A 9,981-nucleotide genomic window follows, 5' to 3' on the forward strand; every position below is an offset into this window, starting at 1 on the left:
GTGTAAAATTTGTTTGAGTGATAAACACCCTTATGATTGGCAATGTCTGCAAAAATGCTGCAACTGTGTAATGAAACTAATAAAGCTATATTTTAACAGTGCTATTGTCTTTTGTGATGGTTAGGAGCAAATAATTCAAACAATAGGACAATAACAATGAAGATGGTTTACTAATAAACTGTCAGAATAACTTCAGTATCAAATCATCTTTTATTTTGTTATCCAACGCCTGCCACACACTCAGGCTCACTGAATTTACTCTGTACCTTCAATAAAATATAATAAATAAAGTTAAACTACAGAACAATTGTTCCCAATGAACAACTGACAAAAGAGTTAAGCTATAAAATTAAACACAACAGTTCAAAGCATGGCAAAATAACGCAATACTCTGTATATAAACAATTATGTCAAAAATATATGTTAAAATATAATAATGGTAAAGAAAACAGAGAGTTGATCCTAATACATATCCCATGGTTACACAGCAACAGAAAAAAGGAACAAGCCATTAGTGGTTACTATGGTAACCACCAACCGTCAAGAGTAAGAAAACACAACGAATGGCAGTAAAAAGTCAGGAGAAAATAACTTTTTGACTAAACAAAATACGTTAGAAGAATATCGGTGTGGACAAACTCTACCGTAATAATAATAATAATAATAATAATAATAATAATAATAATAAACTCATTTGTATATTCTGTATATTTACAACTGCTATGATGATTGATAGAGTCCTCTACGTTCTTCATTTTCTTAACTTTTTACGCTATTAATAATAAGTAGTATCTTATAAATAAATAATTAGAAGTAATGTTAAATAGAAAAATACATTTATCTACATTGTAAGACAACTGAAAGTTTCCACCCGGACAAAACAGATGTTCGTACCAAATCGTTGTGTCGCAGTGAAAGCAGTCCGGGTAAAGTGGGTTAAAGGTCCTTTAGACCGCAGTGACAGCAGGAGCCCTCCATCGGATCTCTCAGAGAAAAAGTAGAGCGAGTGAGGTGTTGTCTGGTCTTTATAATTGTCTCTCATTGTGTCCCCGTGTTTCATCTATGTCTCCCGCAGCGACATTTTGTCGTGTTTTTGACACTGTCCCTCTCTCTCTCTGCAGAGCGGGAAGTAAAAATGGCCAAACAGCCGCAGCCGATCAGCCCAATGAAGAACTTCTTCGCTGGAGGTTTCGGTGGGGTTTGCCTGGTTGTCGCCGGTCATCCACTGGACACCATCAAAGTAAACACTGCTAAATGTTGTGTCTGTGTTTGTCACCGCTCTACTTCGGGAAACAATCAACAAAAAGCATCCGGGTTCAGCAGAGACTGACTATAAACAGAAAACAGGCTGAAGAGTTCAATGTGTTGGTGTCACGGATGCGTCTCAGTCCTGCTGCTGCAAACCTTTGACCCAGATTCAAGATGCCACGTGATTTCTGCTGCTCAGGTAGAGAGGTCACCTGAAAAGTGGGGTGTGACCAGATCAACAGCCTGAGCTGGCCAAGCCTGAAACCTCATTCAGCCTCATACATTAATTATGTGGGAGTCTGACTAGACTTAACAAAAGGCAGATTAATTCAGATTCCTTGAAGTGGATTTGATCGGAGTTTCACGACTGAATAAGTTCTTCACTTAAAGTTTTTAATGTAGTTGGAAAAGTGTACAAAAAACAGTGTTTGTAGCTGATGAAGATTGTCTAAAAGTCACATATTTACAAAATGAAAAAAAGACTTGAGATGCATCGTTCAGTTGATAATCTCCTTTTTCTGGAGATTTCTGCTGATAGGTGCTACAACACTAGACACACATAAAATCTCCTTCATCTCCAAGTACAATAAACTCTCACCAGATACTTATTTAGGGACACCTTAACAAGGTGCATACATAAAGTTTCTTCAGCTTATCAGTTATTAGACTATTAGAACTGCAGAAACTAAGAGATTTTTTTTTTTTGCAATGATATTTTTCATTTTTCTTCATGTATGAAAGAAAAATTCATTCATTTACTCATTCATTTGTGTTCTCCTTTCCTCTCAGGTGCGCCTACAAACTCAGCCTAAACCAAAACCCGGAGAGAGCCTCTTATATGCTGGAACCTTGGATTGTTTTAAAAAGACCTTAGCCAAAGAGGTTAGCATGCAGACTTATTTTCATTTACCCTTCAAAGCCCAATACAAATATATTTTTTAAATCTGATTTTTGTAATTAAACTGTTATCTAAATGCTTTTACATAACAAAAAACATTTTTTTCTTGAAACATTAATAAGATTTTCCAATTTGTTTGCATTGTAATTGATACATTAGGCTTTTGTAGTAATATATAGAGCAGCATATCCGCTCTCCAGTTACTCCACGCTGTAGAGTTTTTTTTTTTTTTATTATTCAAATGTATTTTTGTTAAGAAGTTTCACAAGTTTCGGCATCAATAAATGATACATTTGATGTCGTAGAGTTAATCCTTTAGAGCCAGAGTTTCCCAAAAAATAACAATTTAAAACATTTCCTGGTTTGCTTTATTTTGTTTTGCTCTCTTGTATCAAATATGATACACTGAGTAATCGTGTAATTATTGTAACCAAAACCAGACATTGTACTTTTTTTTTGTTTTTTAGAATTTGACGTTAATAAATTATAATAAATTAGGTGTCCTTACTCCTCATGCTGATGTTTCCTCACAGGGTGTGAAGGGACTCTATAAAGGAATGGCAGCCCCAATAATCGGCGTCACGCCCATGTTTGCCGTCTGTTTCTTTGGGTTCGGACTGGGCAAGAAGCTACAGCAGAGGACGCCTGACGATATCCTTACGTAGGTGACCGATTCACCTCAGCTGGCTGCGTTCACCCCACAGCTGGCGGCTCTTCCTCACCTTCTTCTTCTGCTCTCCTCCAGGTATCCACAGCTGTTTGCTGCTGGGATGTTATCGGGCGTTTTCACCACAGCCATCATGGCTCCTGGAGAGCGCATCAAATGTCTCCTGCAGGTCCGTTCCTGTTCCTGAAACCTGGATTCAAACCTCAAACATTAAGTGGTGTGGGCTAAAGTAAGGTTTTGTGTGAGTTTCCAGATTCAGGCATCGACAGGAGAGGTGAAGTACGCGGGGCCGATGGACTGCGTGAAGCAGCTGTACAAAGAGTCTGGGATCAGAGGAATCTACAAAGGCACAGCTTTGACCCTCATGAGAGGTTCGTCCTCACTTTGATTACTCTCTGATTTTATTTCCACATTTATAATATGAAAAGATCATGTTATAAAAACACCGGTTAATTGGGAATTGGGTCAAGCATGGCTGTAGATCTGAAACGGGGAGTGTCCAGTTTCCGCGGGCGACGTTCTGTAACTTATCTTTACTTATCTGCAAACACAGGCTCATTACAGCAGAGTTTCAACTTGTTTGGTAGGAGCGATGGGACAAACATTCATCTGTCAAGAAGAAACAACAGCTCTGTTTCAGTTTATAGCTTAATAATTAAAACACAACAAATCTCTGAAGCTCCTGTTCTGGATTTGAGGCTGAATCAGTAATCAGTCCAGCGAAACTCATCCACGCAGCTCAGGCTTCAGAAAGCTGTGATATTATGTCAGAGTAACAATCCTCAGAGTGCAGTTTGGACTTTGGACCTCCGGAGGCCACTTATCTTTATCGCATGCTCTGAATAACACCACATTTCAACCACCTATTTGCCCCGTAGAGTTTAAAAATTCAAAATAAAATGCAACAATAAAAAAGACACACACGCAATTGTAACTATAAATAAAATGGATTATAAAGTCTCTGTAAACAAAATTTTCCTTCAAATTATTGGAAGTTATTGAGCTCATTTTAATTTATCATGAGATTAATTTGTTTATTGATTATTGCGACAGGTTTGGTTGTCTGCATATGTTCCAGATGTTTGATTTAATACAGATTCACCCAGTTAAACTCAGGATTATTTTATTAAAAAAGTGAAAATTCACTCGGTGACAAACTTGGTTGAAAATTATAACATCACATAAGACCAATAAATAAGATTTTTAAAATATAAATAGTATTTTTCAGAGGAAGACTGCAGCCTTAATGAAATAAATGCTTAAAATACATTTCTGTGTGTGAAGAATTTAACTCTTTGAACTGATTTACTCAAACTGCCTTTTTGAGGATATTCAGATTTATTGAAATGCTTCTAGTGTCACTATTAAATTATGTCATAAATAATTTGCTTTTAAAGCATTGATTTGACCATAAGGTGATTGGAAAATCGTATCAGGGAGTTTTAGTGTTATGTTAATCTTTTTTTTAATTTTATTTCCCAGATGTCCCAGCGAGCGGCATGTACTTCATGTCCTACGAGTGGCTGAAGAACCTCCTCACACCTGCAGGAAAAAGGTGAGGACTTCCTCTTCCTCCTCCGCTTCCTCACAGGAAGTTCTCCGAGCAGAAAGACGAGAGCTGTCTTCTCTCCGCAGCCACAACGAGCTCAGCATCCCCAGCGTTCTGTTTGCTGGAGGGATGGCCGGGATCTTCAACTGGGCCGTGGCGATCCCGCCCGACGTCCTCAAGTCTCGCTTCCAAACAGGTTTTCTTCTCTAAACGTTACAGTCACACGTTCTTCTCTTTCGAGAACGTTGTCCTGTGTGCTCACGTCCACATCAAACTTCAGTATCGTCTGTAATATAATGACATTGAATTTTCTATTACACTTTTTTTGCTTCTTAAAAAATTATGCAGAATTCACATTTTACGTGTTTTTATTCGTCCATTTGGGTCTCGGCTGCTTCTAAAAGCAGACCAAGTGCTTAAAAAAAAAAACAACAAAACATCTAGCTGTTTACTAGTTGATGTTTTTTACTGTCTGCTGTTTCAAAACCTTCCCGATTGAGAAGTCGTAATCGATGGACGCTGCTCTGTTACCTGGCAACCCCAGTCGAGCCGAGCCCAGTCCTGCCCGGCCCGTGTTTGATTTGCTGGTTGGACAGCAGTCCTACTCTCGGGAAAACTAGAGAATTAGACTATGGAAAATATGGAATATGGAAACAGAGTGAGAGGATTTGTTTTCTCAGATTATTCAAGTATCCAGAATAATCTGGATTATTCAGGTATCCAGGTGCTTAATGTTGCTTCTATTCATCCACTTAGACTCAGTTTATTTTTGTTTTAGGTTGGATACAATTATCAAAATTATTCCTATTTTCTTTCGAAACATCCACATTTGTCATATTTTAGTTTACCTCATCCCTGTTGCAGAGTTATAATACCATCATGAGATTATTTGTAACAGTAGTAAATTATATAAAAGTGAAATCAAACTGTCTTTTTTTTAATATAAATTTATATTGTTTTTATCCCCAGAGTGTGGTGCTGGAAAAGTTTGGAAGTATCCCTTGAAAATGCTTGAATTTGATTTGTTGTGGGAAAAGCTGCCTCTATAATAAAACCCAGGCGTTTATTTCAGAGGAATCTCACGCAGAACCTCAACTCTCTCTCTCTTTTTCTCCCTCCATCAGCTCCTGAAGGAAAGTATCCCAACGGTTTCAGAGACGTCCTGCGGGAACTGGTCCGAGAGGAAGGCATCGGCTCGCTGTACAAAGGCTTCAACGCCGTCATGCTCAGAGCTTTCCCTGCAAACGCAGTGAGTCTCCATCCTTTGATCTTCAGCCTAAGAAAGCTGTAAAAAAGGCTTAAAGCAGCTGGATGAACATCTGGAGATGTAGAAGATCATGAGAAGACAAAGTCGTGGACATGCAGGCTGTCGCTTGTTGGTTGAAGATTTAACCCAGTTTGGTTTTCATATTAGTGCTGTGAAGCACAGAGAGGCTTTGATCGTCTTTATAAATCTTTGTTTGTAAAACAGCTGCTGTACGGAAGAACATTAGAGCTGATAATCCTCAGGAGTTAATGTTATTATAGCTAAACCTGTAAAAACATGTTTCACTAGCAGGTGCTATTTGCCCATGTCGTCCTTTAAAGTAATTTTCTTTCCTCTATTAGTCGTCTACAGTGAGGAAATATTGTGTTATCATAATAATCTATGTTTGTTAAAATTATCCACCAGTACAAAGTCACTAAATCTTTTTAATCAAGGGTCATAATCTGTCATGGTTTGTTTAAAGTTTGCTCATATTTTACCTACAAAAATGATTATAAAGTTTTTAAAAAAATCTTTATAATCAAAGCTGCAGAAGCGTTTTACTCCCAGAGCTCGGAAATAAATTCAGGAGTGGTACGTCGTAAAAAAAAATCTTGTTATAACGAGAAACTTTCTTGTTTTAACGAGATAAAGCTTCTGAATCTGAGGCTTTGCCTCTGCAATAAAGTGAGTTTATTTTTAGACATTTGTTTTTGTAGAGGTTTCTGTTTGAGCCACACTGATCCAGTGATTGTAATAAACCATCTTGGTTTAATCAACATGAGCAACAAAGTTATTGATTAATCTAATAAATATGTCACAAATAGTGTTTTTAATTTTTAATTACAATTATTTTTGTAGTTTGACGTCTAGAGCTGTGAACATAAATTACTTTTGCCAACATTTAAACGTTTTAAGAAAGAATTGTTTTCTACTTGAGACGTAAAAACAAGTTTAACACAAATTTCAGGGTCATGCTAGGTCAGAGCTAGCCTTATTTAAGATCTATATAGAAATGCTTAGCACACTAAGCTGCTAGTATAACCACTCTGAGTCTAGAAAAATGCTTCAGTGTTTGAGACATAAAAACCTACAATTTCCTGCGTTTAACCACATTTAGACTTTATAAAGCGTCACTGACATGTTGGTTGATGTTTTTTCTCATTGCTCCGAACAAACTGCATCTTTCTTCCTCCTCCTCAGGCCTGCTTCCTGGGATTCGAGTTGGCGATGAAGTTTCTGAACTGGTTAGCTCCGAACCTGTGACGTCGCCCCGAGGGGTTTCCTCTGGGAACGGCAGGAATAATCGCTCTCTGACACAGAGGGAATCATGTGAAACGAAGAGATTTTTATCAGATTTCCAGTAAATTACTTGATTGTTTTTGTTGGTGCTGCAGAGGAACGGTTCAGACCTGCTGAGGCGTCGGCTGCCGCTTCACACGCAAAAACGGAGACAGTTCGAATGTTCTCGCTCCTTTAGGTCTCTGTTGTTTTATTGTTGGTTTGTTTTTTAACTAGAGAGGGAGTGAAACGAACATGTGGTGCCTTACCTCTTCTTAGCCGCAGGTAGCAGGGGAACGTTTCAGGTGTGTCTTGGTGTCGCCTTCAGTCTGCCACACGTCTCCTTCACTCTGTCAACGTTTCACGCCGTTTGTCTAATGTGAAGGAAACTGTAATAAGAGAGAATGAATGAAAATAACATGTCGGCATGTAAAGGAACTATAAAGCAGATCCATCTTTAAGGAAACCCAGAGTGCTGCTGCTTCTTTCTACACATTTGTCTCCTTGTTTGAAGCCAGAGTAAAAAAAAAATCTCATGTCATATAAGCTTCCTAATCGGTCTTTAAAAAAGTTTGAACCTGCTTTGATGGGAATAAGATAAATAAATTTTTTTTATTAGTTTTCAAAAAGGTAAAAAAAAAAAAGTGTAAATGCTTAAATTTGGGGTAATATTTAGAAAAAATATTTTTTTAAAAATGAACATTTGCATCACATTCTGCAGGTTTTAAAATTTTTCAAAGGATTTACTTTATTTTATAAACCTGCAGCTCTAACAAGAGTTAAAATGATAAAAAGATTTTTATGGAATTATTTTTATTGAATTTTCACTACATGAAGACAAAATATATTTTTTTAGGTGTTTTCCTGGTTATTTGTTTAAAAACTATAATTTTTTTTAGTATAATTTTCCTAAAATATCGACAATCTTATAGAAGAAAACATGCTAATCATACTTTTTCTGTATTTTAAAATCTAAAAACTGAAATTGTAGCTTTAAAAAAATACATTACCTACAGAAGATATTTATATAAAAACATTTTTTTTAAAGTTTATGTAATATTTGCAGCTTTTAATGAGTTTAATTTTGCAGAACTTTGAGACAACAATCAAAAATGGCTCTTTGGATTGTAAAGGTTGCAGAGTTTTATCTTAAAGCTATAGCATGAGCAAAAATGTAAAAAGTGTAAATTTTTTATAAAAGTTACAAACTCCCAATATGTTGGAAAAAGGAAAAGGTAAGAAATGAGAGAAAATCTGAAAATATCAAACTGCTCTGCCTCCTCACAGTCTGCAACCATGAGGAGATTCATGGTGCTGTCAATCACCACAAGTATGTGCTGCTTAATGTGCTAATAGAGAAACAACTTTCTGTAGCAGGAAAACTGTTTATCCGCTGTCATCAGTGATGATGGCGAATGTGGGAGGGTTTGAGTAGCGCTTACATGTGAGTGATTGAGAGCGCCAAGATCCTCCTACTGGCTCCGAATGGTTATCGTTAATAGAGTGGCAGGTTTTTGGAGCAGACAGAGCAGCTTGATTATTTTACTGCCACAACTTAATGACAGTTTTAACAAATATGTAAAAACATAAAAACGTTTTTATAAACTTAGGTACTGCAGCTTTAAATGATGGCTGTCCTCAGCGTTGGTCTCCTGCCAGCTTCAGATGCGTCTCCGCTCCAACCCGGCAGATTAAAACGTTCCAACTATCTGCTCAGCGGGTCAAAGTTCTGCAGAGGCCCGATAAGGAGCCACCAGGTGAGTTGAACCAGGAAATGAACTAAACCATGTTGGACACCGACCGACTGACTCTGGAAAGTCTGATTTTGAAGGTTTGGTCATAAACCTCTGATTCTACTGGCTTTTTTTGTCTTTTAAGGAAATGTGCTTAATGTTTGTAAAAATGATGTGAAACATCTTGAATTTAATTTCACTCTTTTAACTGGCTTTAGCTTTCGTTTTCGATTGCTTCCTGTGATAATTCAACACAAAAACTAAGTGTTTCAATTATTTATATTATTCTTTTGAAAAGAAAAACATAAAATACAGAGCGAGAAGCCACTTTAGGAAGAAATAGTTTTTCTGAGTTCCTCTTAAAATAATTTTGCATTCGTTTCTTAAAATCTGGATGAGTCACATGTCGGTGGTATTAATTATGTTTTGTGTCTTAATAATTTTTTAACCATTTTTGCCAGGCTGGAGTAAGTATGAAGCTTAAAACTTAAAATCAAGAATTAGCTGCACAAGTTGGAGTTTATCTGTGATTTTTGTTTTCTTTTATCCACTCAGGGTCAAAATATGCATAAAGACTCAAATATATACAAATATTCACATAAATATTCTAGGATGTTTTGCAGCTTGTGAGTACTGTAGACTCAACTAAAATTAAAAAGAGCTGCAAGTATTACATTTGAACTGCTGGATTATAATCTGAATAAATAAAACAAGTATAGTGGCAGGTTATTGAAAGCAGCATTTTGACATTTAGGAAGATTAGTCAAATGTTTCCAGTCGGCTGGTGGAAAAGTTGCTTCAGCTGCTTTATTTTCTCTCCACAGTCTGACATTAAAGTTTGTCTTCATTAATTCATTGCAGTTTAAGGGATTTCAGAGGAGCAGTGGCAACGTTAAAGTATGCGATTAATCTAAAAAGAGTAATGCGTTACTATTACATAATGCAGATTAATCGCATTACTGATTGACACATTATCTATTTTGATTCTATCTCCTGCGGAGCGTTACCTTGGTCTTAGAGTACAAAACAAAAATACGAGTGAAAAGATGAGTGAGGAGAGTCGGACTGCTGTAATCAAATTTCACTTTAAAGGTAGCATGCAGCGTACTTTCTGTAACGATGAATTAGCCTTCCACCAAAGTACAACCAGTTTATAATCCATATTTCTAAATTATGTTTCAAACAAAATGAGTTATTTTCTTCCTTTCCTGAATATAAAAACTAATATATTTGGCTTTTTTTATTTTAATTTTTTTTGAAAACATGTAGATTTTTACATCTCAAGCTTCCAAAGTTAAGCACAGCGACTAATCACAATGCTAGTGTGATTAATCATATTTTTTAAAATAATTTGACAGC

General features: G+C 36.5%; 2 protein-coding genes across 3 annotated transcripts in view; both read left to right on the top strand.

Annotated features, from left to right (window-relative positions):
• The first annotated feature begins 896 nt into the window (after positions 1 to 896).
• Positions 897 to 7,355, top strand: slc25a20 (solute carrier family 25 member 20). Of its 2 annotated transcripts, none has more exons than XM_015053414.1 (10): positions 897 to 1,006; positions 1,122 to 1,240; positions 2,038 to 2,130; positions 2,680 to 2,807; positions 2,892 to 2,982; positions 3,067 to 3,184; positions 4,296 to 4,368; positions 4,449 to 4,558; positions 5,487 to 5,611; positions 6,812 to 7,355. In XM_015053414.1, the coding sequence occupies exons 2-10, from the start codon at positions 1,136 to 1,138 to the stop codon at positions 6,872 to 6,874; spliced, it is 906 nt and encodes a 301-aa protein (XP_014908900.1). In that variant the 5' UTR covers positions 897 to 1,006; positions 1,122 to 1,135; the 3' UTR covers positions 6,875 to 7,355. The 2 variants fall into 2 exon arrangements, with proteins under 2 accessions (XP_014908900.1, XP_014908898.1); XM_015053412.1 differs by having other exon boundaries at positions 901 to 1,002; positions 1,118 to 1,240.
• A 1,315-nt stretch (positions 7,356 to 8,670) lies between these two features.
• Positions 8,671 to 9,981, top strand: part of prkar2ab (protein kinase, cAMP-dependent, regulatory, type II, alpha, B) — a 15,537-nt gene continuing 14,226 nt past the window's right edge. Inside the window, exon 1 of the mRNA XM_015053387.1 lies at positions 8,671 to 8,720. The gene's annotated coding sequence lies outside the window, so the exon portion shown is untranslated. The remainder of the gene's footprint in view (positions 8,721 to 9,981) is intronic.

Source organism: Poecilia latipinna, unplaced genomic scaffold (assembly GCF_001443285.1).
Source record: "Poecilia latipinna isolate Pla-1442-1.1 unplaced genomic scaffold, P_latipinna-1.0 Scaffold1177, whole genome shotgun sequence".
NCBI lineage: Eukaryota > Metazoa > Chordata > Actinopteri > Cyprinodontiformes > Poeciliidae > Poecilia > Poecilia latipinna.

Bases quoted from the DNA above. Each gene is read 5' to 3' on its own strand.
- slc25a20 (XM_015053414.1), top strand. From the start codon at position 1,136: ATGGCCAAACAGCCGCAGCCGATCAGCCCAATGAAGAACTTCTTCGCT. The intron at 1,241-2,037 runs GTAAACACTGCT...CTTTCCTCTCAG, and splicing joins ATCCACTGGACACCATCAAA to GTGCGCCTACAAACTCAGCC. The intron at 2,131-2,679 runs GTTAGCATGCAG...GTTTCCTCACAG, and splicing joins AAAAGACCTTAGCCAAAGAG to GGTGTGAAGGGACTCTATAA.